Source organism: Cetorhinus maximus, chromosome 2 (genome assembly GCF_964194155.1).
Source record: "Cetorhinus maximus chromosome 2, sCetMax3.hap1.1, whole genome shotgun sequence".
NCBI classification, from domain to species: Eukaryota; Metazoa; Chordata; class Chondrichthyes; order Lamniformes; family Cetorhinidae; genus Cetorhinus; species Cetorhinus maximus.
The window spans coordinates 28,023,175-28,040,039 of NC_135880.1; the positions used below are offsets into that span (position 1 = coordinate 28,023,175).

Sequence of the window (16,865 nt, forward strand, 5' to 3'; positions counted from 1 at the left end):
GTTGATTCCTTTCCCAACCCACATATAGACCAAGGTCATTAAAGCCTTTTGGAGCAGCCCTAACTTCTAACTCAAACCAGCCATGTCTGATCTGTGTTCTACCCTCAGTGGGTTAGGTTATTACAGCCAGCCAAAGCATTGAGTAAGCCATGCTGGTCTTGTTAACAAAAAGTGCCCAGAGAGACCACAACTCAGCTGATTAATCAGATTCATTTTGGGGAACTGTTTTTGCACACTGCTTGCAACAACTTGCAAAATAATCTTCAAACTGAAGCAGCAAATTGCAACTGAGGTGGTCTAGCTCAATCCCTAAAGGAACCGGAATGCAAATGGGCCATTGGAACACAGCATTAAATCTTTCACTGTGCTCACAATTGTAATCTTGAGAGTGGTACAGGGGGTGCAGTTTAACATTTGGCAGTGACAGCGTGCCAATGATCCGCAATCTGCACTATCCATTATCTCCACAGTAGTGTACTCGGCTGATCATTTTTCTTTCGCTAAATGGACCTGTTCACTTTACTGCTCTACCAACCGCAACCTGCAGTTACCTCACAGATCTCCAGTGCCTCATTTGCTGGCATTTATGCCATGTTTGACATTTGCAAAATGGTTTGGCATTATCATAAAAACATTGTTTTGTTACCCAGGAACATGACCCAGCTGAACCTACCTCTGACAAGTGAGCGCCAGACATCGAACCAATTATTATTTTTAAGGAAATGCTGTCACGCGTCAGGAGTATTTGCATTTTGAAAATGTTGCCGTGCTGGGTCTACCTTGACGTCTTCAGCTGCATTGGCATCTCTGTCCTTGATTACACTACGCAGCAAAGTAAATCACACGTGTCTTTATTCATTCAATTCTTTTGCCTCTCTGACCTCCATCCACCCACCCAAAGAGGCAACCCATGGTGGCTGTGATGTGCCACACTCCATGTGAACCTTAGCTACGGTGCTTCATCAAACATTCCCATGAGGTTCCAGCGACTGGAACATTGGGTAATGTATTTCTGGCGTTGTTGTTGTTTCTTAATGCTATAGGCTGTAGATTTTAAAACTGAAAGGCACAAGGAAATCCAGAGGAAGCACTTGTGCTAAGTGTCCTGAGAACTCAGTGCTCCGTCATATTTGACATTGAATTGCTGGTATCATTTTTTTCACAGTGAATTAAAAGACTGCATTTTTGGAGTGGCAGCAGTTAATTTTTTGCAAAGCAGACATTGTCCGGGAATTTCCATGGAGCTGTGCTGCAGTACTGCGGAAGTGACTGGAAGTTCTGGAGGTGCGGCAGGAGCGCTTGTTGATGTGATTAGTTATGACAGCAGAACAGTTTCAAGGAAATTCACAACCATGGTCATCAACTTTATTCTTGTTTTTAAAGCCCTTGATCTGAGCTTGTAATCCCTCCCAATTTCCATTGACTTCAAAAATCAGGAGGGCTGTAAACTAGGTTTACTGTTTGCTACTACTCCTTAGACACAATCACACCAAGTGAACATCCATCTCTTTGTGTGTAGGTAGGCCAAGTAGATTTTAGAAGAAAGGTGCCAACAGCAACTTATATTTATATAGTCCCTTCAGTGTAACAAAACATTCCAAGGAGCTTCACGGGAGCATTATAAATCACTGAGCCGCATAAGGTGATATTTGGGCAGATGGCCAAAAGCTGGGTCAAAGAGGTAGGTGCTGAGGAGTGGCTTAAAAGAAGGAAAAGAGAATCAGAGAACTGTAGGAAGGTAAGTTCAGATCTTAAGGCCTTAGGCAGCTGAAGGCACAGCCACCAATGGCGGAGCAATAAAAATCGGGATATTGATGAGGCCAGAATCAGAGGAGCGCAGGTACCTGGGAGGGTTTGTGGGGCTGGAGGAGATTACAGGAGATTAGGGAAGGACTAGGTCATGGAGGAATTTGAAGACAAAGATGAAAATTTTGAATTCAAATTGGTGCTTGACCAGGAGCCACTGCACATCAAGCAGGGGTTATAGAGGAATGGAACTTATTGCAAGGGCAGCTGGTCAGATGTGGTACAAGCGGACAGTTGAGTAGCATAGATATCAGTGCAATATGCTGGAAGTTAGCAGATCATCCAGGAGACCTCATTATAGGAGAGTTCTAAAACAATGGGCCAACTGCCTCCTAGCTGCTGTTGAATTCCCATTCATCTGGTGATTCTGAGATTTGGAAGTATAGCATTATCATGTGTGTGTGTCAATGTGAAACAATGTTAGCTGTGCTTTCATGCAAAAAGTAGCAGTATACCTTGGTTGTCAGGTTCTGATTTCACATTCAACTGCAGTAAATAAGCTACTATAAGACCCTCTCCACTACAATGGCTCATATCACTTCTATTTTACATTGAGTGTAGTTTTACTACAATCCAATTTCAAATGTTGGACCCATCCTTGCCTAGAAGCTTGCAAATATTCTTAAAGTCAGGGAAAACTACACAATTCCTCCTCGAGAGAGCGGAGGAGGCAGTCATTGAATATTTTTAAGGCTGTGTTAGATAGGTTCTTGATTGACAAGAGAGCCAAAGGGTATAGGGAACAGAAAGGAAAGTGGCAATGAGGCCACAATCAGATCAGCCACGGTCTTATAAAATGGCGTAGCAGGCATGAGGGGCAGAATGGCCTACTCCTGCTCCTAATTCATATGTTTGTATGTTCTCTTGCCAATACTACCTTACAACTACCTTACACTTCAAAAGTTCTTCATTGGCTGTGAGTGCTTTGGGACACCTTGAGATCGTGAAAGATGCTATGTATGCAAATCCTTTATTTCTCCTTATTTTACTTTCACAATGAGCTGTTAGGAGACCGCAGCACTGACTGCACATCATTGCATCTCGGTGCCTGTGAGACTCCAATCAACATACAGTATGACTGTGGTCTGCTATTTGTGCATTGCAAACATCAGGTACATTGCCACTGCCAGTCTTCCTTGGCCTGCCTTATACAGGGCACGTACAGACGCAACAATAATTGCTGCTTAGTGGCAATGTGATGGAGCCTCTTTTACTGTGCTTGGGGTAAATTACTCTGTGCTCATTCCAATTTTTACCAAAACTTATCCCTGATATCTCTTCACCTATGCGAACCTTGGTTTGTTTGAGTGCCCAGAGAAAAAACTACAGAGGTTTGTTCCTGTGTTCTAACCTCAGTCAGGGAGTGATGAGTTCATGAACTAACAACAGCAGATATGTATGCCTATATTAAAGCCACTTTCGGCTGCAGGGTTGCAGATTCAAAATCTCAAGCCTTGTGGAGAGGCCGTTCTCCACCCAGCGGTAAGGGGAGTGTTTGGAAATAGAGACAGTTTAGTAAGGTATATTTGTATTTGTGGGTGTTCGGAATGAGTTTTAGCTGTAAGTTTGATTTGTATTACTGTCTTTGTGTGTTAAGAGAAGGTCAAGTTGAGTTTTAATTTCGCTTTACAAGGCGCCTGGTTTTACAACTCTAAGGGGAGAATTTTCCCCTCGTCAGGGGGGGTTGTGCAGGGGTGGGCGGGGATGGGGGGTGGCGTGGACCCGATGGGAGCCCCCAATTGGGTCCGTGCCGCCATTTTATGCCCAGCGTGATGTGTGCCCGGAAGCGCTGAGTGCTCCCTGCGCGGGTGAGGGGGTTCCCTGAATCGGGGCCTGCGTGCGAAAGAGCGCAGAAATCTCCCTGAGGCACAAAGCTGCCTCAGGGAGATTAGTTTAAGTTCCCAAAACTTTAATAAAGAAAAGAAAAATTTTAAGACGTCCCCTCATGTGACAGTGTCACATGAGCTGGGACATATCAATGAACATTAATGAAAAATTTTTTTAAGTTTATAAACCCTTCATGAAACCTCATCCCACCCGTGGATGAGGTTCCGTGAAAAATGCGAAGGCCGGCTGGGCTCTTCACCTGCCGCCAACCTTAAGGTTGGTCAGGCAACTTCATTAATTATTTTAATCATTAGTTAAATGGCCTTAATAGGGCTTTGACAGTTCTGCAGGCGCACAGTCAACTCGGCTGCATGCTTGCCAAACTAAAAATCCGAATGACGTGCGGTGATGTCTGAATGCCCGCCCGACGTCACCGCGCATCATTTTACGCCTTGGCAAGCGGGCCCCGCCCCTGCTTACCAAGCCGAAGATTCAGGCCTAAAAGAAGTTAAGCAAACACAAAGAGTAGAAAAAACTGTGCTGTTGCCAAGCAACAGGTGTCAAGAGGGGCAGGCCCCCACCCAACACACACACACAAAGAAAAACTAAAGAAACAGCAATTTTGAGTTCAGTTTGAAGACAGCTGCCAGGCAGAAGCAGCCTAGAAGGCTCAGATAGCCAGTCCCCAGCTAAAGCTGGTTAAAAGTAGCTGCCAGAGAGAGACTAGAACAAAAGGGACAGGTAACAAGTCCCAAGCTAAAGAAGAAAGTCCCCAAATCTAGAGGAGCTGGACAGGAGAAAGCCCCAAGAAGACCTTCTAGTCAAAGGAAGGACAGGAACCTGGAAAAGGTCCTGTTAAGTGAAGTTAAAAGTGAGGAGCAGAGAAAGGCTCCAAGCCTCAAGCTTAGAGATAGAGGCTTGGGAAAAGCCAGTAGGTCCAAAGAGACAACTGAAGGTTTGTAACTCTTTGCTATGGGCATGTGAAGCTGTGGTGTACTGTTCACAGCTGAGTCTGTGAGAGAGAGTTCATGGAGGAAAGCTTGAACGCATGTGGTGATCCAGGGGAGAGGAACATCGGAAGGAGAGTTCGAAACCGTGAAAGTGAACCCTTGCGGAAGGCATCCGGGAGAAATCATCGGTTTGGGAGAAGATTCCAAGGCAAGTTCTTGGAGCGTAGAGCTTGGAAACCCACGTGTGAAAGGCGGAGTGTACTGAGACCAGTTGGCTTATGGTGTGACAAGCGTCTGGGGGAAGTTGATAAGAGATCCATAGCATCTGGTTAAGGTGACATCTGTCGCTTGGTTTCAGAGTATGGTGTGTCTGACCACAGGGTGCCTAGTGGTTTACATGGACTGTGCACTTAATGTGGACATTAGTGTATAAGATAACTTTTGTAACTTGTGTTATCCTTACAAATCTATATATATCTGTAAAGGTAAAGCTGTGGGTGAAGGAGTATTGTAATATCGTTAATCTTTACTTGTTTAATACATTTTTTATTCTTTTGTTAAAAGTTCATTAGCTGATTCTGGTGACCCTGTTCAGTAGCCACTCTCCACATATCTAAGCAAAGAAATTAAAAGCTAGGATCTATCAAACTGGGTTCCACTCTGTGATCAGACTTGTCCAGTGGTAACATCAGCTGGGATCATAACAGAAGTGACGCTTGATTGTGAGCTGCCCCGTGGCAATATTTGTGCAAGGAAAAGGATCCGTGGATACCTTACGAGGAAGTGCAGCGTCCATTCAGCCCGTGTTGAAGCCTGTAATATAAATATTCTTGCCTGGAATGAGAAAGCAAGCAACAAAGAGCTTAAATTTGGGGTGGGTCAGGGATGGGGGGAGTTGGAGTGGAATGAAAGCGAAAAAAAATTAGAAATGAAACAGTTGGCAAGTGCAAAGTCACTCCACTGTGAAAACTCTTGGCTGCTTCATGCTCAGAATAGTTTTTTTGAACCTTGCCACTTGTTATGGGCAGCAGAGCTTGAGAATGATGGTGATTAACTGAAGTGGGTAACTGAATGCCCACGATACTCCTGGGACACTATAAGCTTGGTAAATGCTCAAGCCTTCGGTTAAGAGAGCTTTTTCCCTCGCAAGCTAAGTGATTTTTCTGTTATTCCTGACTGCACTAAGTGATAATGCAGCATTAATAACAATTATCGTGACAGAACTGACAGCTCTTAATCTCCATCTTTTACCTCTTATTCTCTTGGCTTGATTAAAGATTTCCAGTGTTTCTCCGAGTTCAAATTTCCTCAGGGTGCAGTAAGAGTAAGGTAAAGATTTATAAATTTTTAAAAAAAACCCCGAAATCTCTTGTGCCACATTTTTTGAAGACAGTACATCCAAGGCAGGCCCAGAATGCACTGCAAGCAGCAAAGAAGCTCCTTTATTTGTAGCTCAAACTCAGTTGGTTAGCACGAGAGCCCTATTATTGGAAACAGCACAACATGCAATAATAGTTTGAAAACTTACTCTACAATTCACTTGCTATCAGTCAGGAAGCATATGAACTCAGCAGGAGGTTTGAGATAAAGGCTAATTTATGGAGAATTATGCATGCATAATCACACAGAAACCCCAGAAGGGGTGAACATGACTATGCATCTTCCCTTCTGTGTGCTTCATCTTCATTTCTTGTTTTGATTATAGTATTCCGAGTATTTTGAAAGCCTTGCTTCCTGCTTTGCTCAAAGCTTTATAAGCCACACGTTGTGCTTTGTGTGAAATCCTGTCAGATTTAATACAGGACATGAAAGTAAACCTGTAACTGTATGTTAGCTATTCATGAGTTCCAAATATGCACACAGACTATTGAACAACAAAAAAAGGAAGAAATCAGCAGCCTAGTGTGTCATTTAGCATTAAATTAATTTGACCCTTTTGTGCTTGATATTAAATCTTTTCATCAGGTGCAGCGTTTATCTGTCATCAACATGCAAATAACTTGGCTGAAGATCACTTGGCGATGAGGCATTTGGTGTTTTTGCTCTGGCTGTGCATTGCCTGTTTTTTTTTCCAGACACTGGGATGTGATAGATTCATTTATTCTTTTTCACCCTCCCCAAGATTTATTTATATATATATATATATATATATATAATATATATGGAGAAAGAGAAATATAATGAGGGTTTTTTTTGTCTTTGCTGCAGCATAGACATTCTATAATTGGCTTTTTTGTGCTTAGGAAAAGGTGGCTGATATTTGCCTTTCAGAGAACAGGCGGAAAAACACTATCCTCAAGAGTATCCTTAGATATCATGGCCTTTACACGAGTGGAGATCACCGCTTGGTGCTCGGAAGGGCATTTGAGCCCACGACGCATTTCTGAAACAGCTAACTGCCGTCGTGGGAAGGAGCTGATAATCTAGTAGTAATCAGATCAAATGGGCTGCAGGCTTGCTTCATCTGAACCAGCCTTGTGATTTTGCAAATGATTCAGTAATAGAGCAATGGCAATATGAACCATTGTGAAATCAAGGCCTTTTCATTGTTGGTTAACCAGTAGTTGCGGCCTTATGCCAAGTACATTTCTTCCCATTCCAACGGAGTCAAATATTCTTTATTACTTCAATAAAGTTCCACGCTGGTCAGAGTAAGTCATGCTTAAAAAGGAGAAGGATGCAATTTCAGGGTTTGCTATGAGTTTGATTGCTTCTAATTCTATTTCCAATGGTCAGTGTGTTCAACCAAGGTCAGTAGAAACCCATATACACATGGACATTACCACACAAGGTGGAAACAATAATATTTTGCTTGTGATAAGCAATCAGTTATTTCCAGGGTGAAAAGACAGGGGGTTTTTCCAACACTATGCTCAAACCAGAGAGCAAAGACCTGATTTTAACACAAGGCATGAATCGCGTGGAGGCAAACTGTGTAGACCTGAGCAGCTTGAGATCCAAGTTATTTTAATACCCAAGCCTCATCAACATGTTCTTGCCAGTTGAAAGCAGTGGGAAGTGGCAGTGTGGCTAGTGGCAGGGGGGCCACTGTTGGATGGCAGGGGGGCCAAAGGATTGGTTGCTGGCATTCAGGTAAGTGACAGACACAGGGTTTCAGGAAGATCTCTCAACCATTGTTGGGAGGAGAAATCTTGGGTGCAAAGAAGGCTTAACCTTTCCTCGAGTGGTCCAGTGGAGCCATTCTGCTCCTTGTGACCTACAAAATAAGTAATTAAAAAAACAGTTTAAAAGGTTTGCCTCCCTCGGCCTTTTCTAATCCTGGCTCCTCTTCTCACTGGGCTGAACTGGTGGGAGACCCACAATGGCTTCTCTGGTCAGGCCCTTGGTTAAAATAGCAGTTGGGTGTCAATGATCTGCATATTTAAAGAAGGACCCCAGCGGTGCGGGGTCAGGACCCAATGTGGGTGCAATTTCAAAATCACGGTCCCAGAGTTTGTCTCGGGATCCTAACACCTCTGGGACTGTTTGTAATTTTCAAAGGGCTGGTTGGGTGGGAGGGTGATGGGAAACCTGCTCGCTGCCAATTAATTGCCTTTAAGCTCCTTAGCTGCTTGTCAAAGGGCCTGTCCTTTACGGGAATGAAATTTTTAAATGTTATTTTAGTGAGCTCAAATTGTATGCTATTGCAAAGCTGTCAGGATCGCTGCGGGGCCAAGCAAAGTTTATTTGTCTTTGTATTGAAACTGTATTTCCATGGACTGACATGCGCCAGTGTTGGCTCTGGACCTTTATTTTTCCTTCATGGTCCCGTACAGTCCCAACAACACTACTGGCCTTGTAAGGAACTGACTGCTCTATTCGGAAAGACAGCAGCATCCTCCAACATGGCTGCCGCCTGTCTTTGCCTCTAACACCAGGCAGACAGCTCCTGTCTCTTGGAGGCGCTCAGTGCCACTAGTTGGAATTTATTTGGGAGTTGGGTTCGCAACTTTCTTTTGAAAATCCGGCCCCAGTAGTTTTCAGCATGAGTTCTTCTCCCCGCTCATTGAAAACTGGAAGACTGCGGGGAGGAAGCAAGCATGGACAGGTAAGTTACTGGGTGATTGTAACAAGGCTAAAATTGCCCCTTAAAAGCACAGCTCATGTGAAATTTACCATTTTTGTTCCAATAAAGTTATGTTAAAAATACTTTAATTTCTTATTGGTGTACATCTTAAAAAACGTACCGTATGAGAAATTTTATAGAATTGTTCTTGAAATTTTGGGAAAGTGGAATGTAAAGTGTATATTTAAATGATAAAACTATCACTGGATTTGCTTGATATCTGCACTTCAGTGCAGAACACTTTTTTGATGCAGATTGCTCTTTCCCTCGTGGAAGTCAATGCTTCTCTCTGGGTATATTGCAGATGTATTAGATTCCATTCGAGAAGGCCTTATAGCTTTGATAAAGCAGAAAAGTAAAACATTCTCCCGATTCAGCTTTGTCTGGGCTGACCCTGTCTGTTAGTACACTGCAATACACTTGGTACAAGCCATGTTGGAACAACCTGCAAATTGATCTCTTTCAGGAAGGGGGCAGGGAGGGAATGACAGAGATAATCGAGTATTTTTTTTCTCCTTGTGCTGGTTTGTTACTCAATTAGGGAACTTGTGCTGAGTTTTATCCCCAGCAGAAATTTCACAAAGATGTCACACGATGCAGATTTCTTCCAACCCAAATGATTTTTTTGCTTTGAAATTTTGCTGGAACCTTGACTTTTTTGGTTTTTGATGTGCACTTTCCTTTTTAATCAGCAATGCATCTACTCGGCCTGAACTGGCAGTTGCAGCAGGTCGAAAATTACATGTTTGAAAATGGGAAAGTGAAGACGGAGAGCTCACCAACCAATGCAGTGATATCAACTTCAGGCGATAGTGGTAAGCAATGACTTGGACATTAAGAAAACTGTAAGGAAAAAGAAAGTTGATATTTCATGTGCATTGAGAGGGGACGCTTTGTTCATTTGTTCGTTCAACGCTTAGACATTCTGCATAAGTCATCTGCACCCACTCCATTATATCTGTCTATCGTTTTCTCCCTTGCTTCCCACTTCCATGTTTCTCATCCATCTTCCCTTCCAATAACTGTCTTTGTCTACCGCCTGCCATGACTGAAGTGTTTTATCCTCCCTCTTTGATGTTAAGCACTAATTTTGTCTATTCTCCAACCATTTCCAGCACTCTGTCATTCGTTGTTCTGTCTATGCAGGATATGCAGAACATCCTTCCGTATGTCCACATCTCAATTCATTCAGCTTACCAAAAGCCTCTTTGTTTGTTGTCCATGCCTCTGAGGCATATAACATAGATGACAAGATGTAGCACCTCAGCATTCTATTCCTAAGATTCAGGTTCCATTTCTATGATATTAACACATCAACACAGGAGGAACTAGCTCATTAAAAAAGACTTGCATTTAGGTAGAACTTTTCACAGCTACCAGACATCTCAAAGCGTTTTAAAGCCAATTAAATATTTTAGAAATATAGCTACTGTCGTAATGTAGGAAATATGGCAGCCAATTTGCACACAGCAAACACCCACAAACAGCAATTTGATAATGACTAGATGAGCTGTTTTTTCTGATGTTGATTGAGGGATAAATATTGGCCAGGACACCAAGGATAACTCCCCTGGCCTTCCTTAAAATAGTGCCATGGGATCTTTTACATCCACCTGAAAGGGCTGACAGGACCTTTATATTTTAATATTTCATCTCTCTCCTACTCCCTCCATACTGCACAGGAATGCCAGTCTAGACTTTTGTTTTCAAGTTCAGGAGCGGGACTTGAGGCAGGGACCTCATGACTCAGGCAAGAACGTTAGCAATTGAGCCACAACTAACAGTGGAATGACATTTAGAAACTGCAACTGGGTGAAACACAGCAGATACCTATAAAGGAATGCATCCATCTCTCTTCATGACTCAGTTGCTAACAGTATTGTCCATTGTGATAGACAGTCATGCAAACCAGGAATGTCCCATTGTTAGTTACAGGTCTATACTGAGATATCTGATATGAGCAGATGGAGTGGTCAGTATGTAGTAACAGGAGTAAATTATTCAACCTACCATATTGGCTCTGAAAAGATTTCCTAACAGAAAGCTTACAACTGATCTGATCTCATTACCCCAGATTACCAACCCTGCCATCTTCCCAGTACACTTTTAACATCCTCTTGGCCAGGCTGATAGGAGCTAGTTTCAATAACTCATCCTAAGGCCAGCATCAGTGTTAATGCAGCACTTCCCTTAGCACTGCACTAGAGTGTCAGTCTTGACAATGCATATGCCCAGGGCAATGCCCTGATATGGGGCTTGAATCCACAACTTGCTGCCTCATAGCAAGAGTGCTACCAGCTGAGCCAATTTGACTGAGTTCCTCTAGGTTATTCGGGTGCTCAATTTTCAGAGCCTTGGGGAAATTGCTAGGGATTGGGGCATATCTTGCAAAGAGCTGGCATAAGTATAATGGGCCAATGGCCTCCTCCTGCTCTGTATGACTCTGAATTTGTCAACTGCACAAACTGTGCTGCAAAGCCACCATTTTGGATGCTCAGGTAAGCTTAAATGATAGTGAGCGCTATATCTATTCTCTAATGAATGGTTCTGATGCTTTCTAAATATAGAAATTAAAGCTATGAATTTAAAACAGGTGTTCGGATTTCAGACCATATCAACATGTCATCTGTTTGTGAACATTGAAAGAGCGATTGTGAGATTCCACCTTGACAGGTCACCATAAATGAATCTGTGATAACTTTATTGTTCTACGCTAATATTTTTTCTCCATCTGTTAGTTTTTATGAGCTGTGTCAATTATTTAATGTTACATTTGTAAATCAGTTTAAATCCATGCACCACGTTACATTTTGAATTTGAAAAAAAGCAGTGCATCTCAGTCAAAACAATGTTGGTGTCTTTCAGTAAAATGCTGTTAGGCTGAACATTCTGGTGAAATCTGAAGTAGTCACTCTGTTTACATTTTATGGTGCTAAAAACCTATGTAAAATTGTAAAATAATTTTACATACATACACACATCAAAGGTTGGATTTTATCATCCAGCCTGCCCTGTGTTGGGTAGGATAGCAGCACAATTGGCAATTAAATGGGACCGTGGGACCTGCCGCCATCTTTCACCATTGGTCCCTCCTGGGAATGCCACTGGCTTCCCTTTCCCTTCCTGCCACATGCAAATGCCGACAGAGAGTCTTCCTAACTGATTCTCATCCCATCCGCCTCTTAATCTCCGCTCGCTGGACCACCTGCTAAGAGGCATCCTTCGGCCTGGGTTAGTAGGGGTCCTGGCCCAAAAGCCCCCTGACAGTGGGAGAGGCTGTAATAGAAACTCCCTGTCCTTCAAAGTGGACCCTGGTACTTTATGTAGGGTCCAGTTTTGGCTGAGGCCTTCAGAAACTGCAGTCGTTTTCATCCCATCCAGATTCCCCTTATTTGCAGAAGCTGGAATCCCACCGGTGTTGCCTCCCATGACTAAGTAACCAAGGAAATGAGTTCATTTTCATGGCAGCGGGGTAAGCAGAGAAGTCCTGCTGGAAAGAAGGAAACCGAGCCCCATTCTTCAAACTGTAGAAAGTATAAAAGAGAGAGAATGAAAGGCAATCATTTATTTTACAAACGCATTTTCAATCTGCAAGCATACAATTAATTGTGCTCATTCTTATGGTTATTCACAGAACAGGTTTTAAAGGGACAGGCCTGTTAAAGGTATCTCCACTTCAGCAGCAGAAGATTTGATTGGGAGTTGTATGGTATAATTTTCCTGTCAACATTATAAAACTGCACATCATTTGACTTAGCATAAGCTGTGCCATGAGACCTTCATCAGTAATATTGAAAACCCTCCTTTTTAATGGTCAAAATTATTACATATTAAATTTAATTTGAATTTTAATTTAATGAAATTTGAAAAGTTGCTTATAAAACTGCGACTGGAAAAGAGGCAAACTTACTTCAATGATTTCAGCAAAAGGTATCAACCAGATAAGAAAATTATCGACAGGAGGAAATTCGACCCTTAAATTAACACCTGAGGTTGATAGCTAAAATTTTACTTTTCTCTGTGTGGAGGCAAAGTTTTTTGGCGAGTTTCACACGACAGCAAGAGAGCATAAGAGAACGGTGATGGTATCCTTCTCAGAATGCACTATAATCAAGGAAGGGTGATGGAGGAGTTAATGATACCGCTTCAAAAAAAGTGAAAGACTTGCATTCATATAGACCTTTTCACAACGACCGAATGTCTCAAAGTGCTTTACAGTCGGTGAAATACTTTTGTTACTTAAATTTTGAAGCAGACTTCACTTGAGAGTCATTACTAAAAACAAATACTTTTTAGTCAGAGACAGTAACTGTGCTGTATGTGCTGGTGATTTAAGTATCTCTAAGTTCTAAGGCCCTGATGACACAGAAGCCAACAGAAACACACTGTAGCTTTAGAACAGGTCTTTTGTGAGGTCATTTGGAACCATCATATGCAAGATGTTAGGTATATACTTTATGACTGCACCATGTACAAGAGTTTTTTCCACCCTTCTGTTCAGCCTTGGCATTTACAAACTTCAATCCAGCTTTGTGCTGATCTTTGCCAGAGATGGTGACCTGCAAATGGGACTTCCATCATCATACAAATCCTTCCTAATGGAGGCAAAAGAAAGAAAGCACGGGACAGCCCTGTGTTAAAGGTAGCTCCACTTCAGCAGCAGAAGATTTGATTGGGTGTTGTATGGTATAATTTTTCTGTCAACACTATTAAACAGCACATCATTTGACTTAGCATAAGCTGTGCCATGAGACCTTCATCAGTAATATTGAAAACCTTGTTAAAAGTGTTTCTCCAATTTATGGGAGAAAATAATCATTCAATTCCCTCCGACTTTTTTTTTAAATGCCAGTTGCCTTGCTGGCCTCAAGTTGATCGCTCTCTTGGATGACATGAGCCAAGTCCGAGCTTCCTGGCTCCAAAAACAAACCACATCCTAGCCTGAGATGCGGTTTCCAAGGGCTGGGCTACTCCATGACAGCCAAACCTCTGAGCAGTTTGAAACCATGATTCTTGCTGTTTCCCATGGCGTCTTTCCAAATGTATAACGCTGGGCCTAGCAGGGAGGGAGACCTGACGCAAGGGGCCATAGGAATTCCTACTAATTAGCTGCAGATTGTTCCTGGATTAGCCTGCAAACGATGGTCATCACTCGTTTGGCATGAACAACATCCTTAGTTGGCCAAGAACAGTGTGGATATGAGAGTTAACATGAACAGCTTTTAGCAAAAGCATTGAATTAGCCATTTTTTAAAATATAAGTTGAAAATTTCTGGATCTTGATGCTGCGAGCTCATGAACAAAATCAGCTACTTTTATCACATGTTCTCAACTCTGGAAAACTGTGGCCTCTATCATTGCATTTAATCAGCATTGAAGATAGTGTCTGCTGTGGCTCAGTGCCTAGCTCTCTGAGTTTGATGGTTCCGGGCTAAAGTTCTACCAAAGCTTGTGCACAAAAATCTACACTAGCACTCGGGGAGTGCTGCGCTGTTGGAGTTGCAATGAGACGATAAAATAAGGCCCCATCTGCTTGCTCAGGTGGATGTAAAGATCAAAGGGTGTTATTTCAAAGAGTGGGGAATCAACCTGGTGTCCTGGCCAATAATTATCCCTCAATCAACATCACAAAAACAGATTACCTGGTCATTATCACATTGCTGTTTGTCAGAGCTTGCTGTGTACAGATTTATTTATATTCATTCATGGGATGTGGGCGTCGCCGGCCAGGCCAGCATTTATTGTCCCTGAGAAGGTGGTGGTGAGCTGCCTTCTTGAACCACTACAGTCCATGTGGTGTCGGTACACCTACAATGCTGTTAGCCAGTGGTGGTGGTGGGCCGGTGGGGGGGGCAGGTCCAGGATTTTGACACAGCCACAGTGAAGGAGCAGTGATATATTTCCAAGTCAGGATGGTGAGTGACTTAGAGGGAAACTTCCAGGCGGTGATGTTCCCATGTATCTGCTGCCCTTGTCCTTCTAAACAGTAACAGTCATGGGATTGGGAGGTGCTGTCGAAGGAGCCTTGGTGAATTCCTGCAGTGCATCTTGTAGATGCTACACACTGCTGCTACTGTGCATCGGTAGTGGAGGGAGTGAATGTTTGTGTATGGGGTGCCAATCAAGCGGGCTGCTTTGTCCTGGATAGTGTTGAACCTCTTGAATGTTGTTAGAGCTGCACTCCTCCAGGCAAGTGGAGAGTATTCCATCGCACTCCTGACTTGTGCCTTGTAGATGGTGGACAGGCTTTGGTGAGTCAGGAGTTGAATTACTCACCACAGGATTCCTAGCCTCTGACCTGCTCTTGTAGCAACAGTATTTATATGGCTAATCCAGTTCAGTTTCTGGCCAATGGTAATCCCCAGAATGTTGATAGTGGGGGATTCAGCGATGATAGTGCCATTGAATGTTAAGGGGCAATGGTTGGATTCTCCCTTGTTGGAGATGGTCATTGCCTGGCGCTTGTGTGGCGCGATTGTTACTTGCCATTTGTCAGTCCTAGCCTGGATAATGTCCAGATCTTGCTGCATTTGGACATGGGCTGCTTGGCTGCCTCATTTCCTACAATGACTACACTTCAAAAGTAGTTTATTGGCTGTAAAGAGCTTTGAGGCGTCCGGTGGTCATGAAAAGCCCTTGTAAGTGCACGTCTTTCTGTTTCTTTTTTTTTGAAGAGCTCCTCCACCACCATTCCTTGATTACAGTGCATTCTGGGAAGGGTATTGTCACCATTCTCTTGTGTTGCGTTGCTGTTGTGTGAAACGCGCCAAAAAAATTAGGCTCCTCAAAGGAAAGTAAAATTCTAGCTATGAATCTCAGATTTGTGGAAAAGTGAATTAACATTCTCAGCTACACATCAATGTAGCATAAATTAGACATGCCAATGCTTCTGCTTTAGTCGAAGTTTACCACTTGATGGAGTAATGGCGCTCCCACAGTAGAAGGAAGAATTTATTAAAGTAAAACTTTTTTTCTTCATTCCTGCACCACACAAGTTGCAGTGGTTCCAAACATTTGCCAAAGAATTTAGTCAGTCATCATTTCTTTCATTCCATCAGACACACACCAAACACACAGGCACGAAAACAGTGGTCACAATTATCAAGCCTCAAGCAATGTTACAGATTGAAAAGTTTCCCCTTGCCTCTTCAGATAGTGGACATATTGAGCAGGCTCTGCACAAAGGCAATTGATGACATGGCATGTAATTCCTTTTAAAAAGAAGCTGGGTAAATATTTAGCTGGAAACAGAGCTGGAGATCATGGGAATAGATATAGATTGTGATTATCCATCCCCATGTCTCTACTATTTAAAAGTACAATACTGTGGACACGAGAGAACTGAAATAAAAACAGAAAGTGTTGGAAAAACTCAGCCGGGGTCTGGCAGCATCTGTGGAGAGAGAAACAGAGGGCTGCATGTTACAGGTGTGGAAAGTTAACTCACTGCACCCCAGCCTGCTCCGCATCCATAATACCCCACGGGTGGGCTAAATTGCCTGACAGTGTGACTTCCACCCCTCGCTGGGAGGAAGACCCGCCTTCGAGAGCTACCGCCCAATCCAGTTGGCTAGCAGCTCCAGCATTCCGGGCAGTGGCAAGATCTCAGCAGTGATTGCCTCCAGGAGTGCAACCTGTCCCAAGAATAAAGCCCCCAATGCATCCCAGGGTAAGGTCAGTAAGTGGGGAGGGTTTGGGCGGCTTGGCGGGGGAGGGGTCATGGTGGGTCTTGCAGAGGAAGCGTGTTGGAAGAAAGGAGGATACTGTCTTGGCAGGGGGGTGTTACGCCCCCATGCACAAAGGGCAACCCCCGAGGATAGCACCCCACCTTTCCTCCTGCCCTTTTAAAAACATTTTAACCAAAACAGCCACCCGACTGCCCATACCAACTGTATTATAGCATGGACAACACATCATTAGGGTCAGTTGGCTTGTTAACAAGCTCAGTTGACCCTTGATTATTTATTTAAATATGGCGGGTGGGCAGCCGATTTTGACGCCCGCCCACCTACCATGTTATGAGGGCGAACTCAGGGATGGGCTGGAAGGCAGGGGGGTGGGGTGGGGGGGGGGTTGTGTGCCCGCCCCATTTTACTTGTCGTCCCCCCCCCACCCCTTGCTGAAAGCACACCCAGCGGGCAAATGTAAAATCCAGCCCACATTAATGGGCAGGATTGGGGGAGGGGGTTGCCGGACAGCAAGTGAACACCCACCCC

At 43.5% G+C, this 16,865-nt stretch overlaps 1 protein-coding gene across 4 annotated transcripts in view; it reads left to right on the forward strand.

The window, feature by feature from the left end:
• tenm3 (teneurin transmembrane protein 3) overlaps nt 1–16,865 on the forward strand; it is a 1,130,593-nt gene that overhangs the window by 913,636 nt on the left and 200,092 nt on the right. For all 4 annotated transcript variants that reach the window (XM_078561809.1, XM_078561821.1, XM_078561828.1 and 1 more), the window contains one exon: nt 9,342–9,464. In XM_078561809.1, the coding sequence (XP_078417935.1) occupies nt 9,342–9,464 (123 nt within the window). The remainder of the gene's footprint in view (nt 1–9,341; nt 9,465–16,865) is intronic.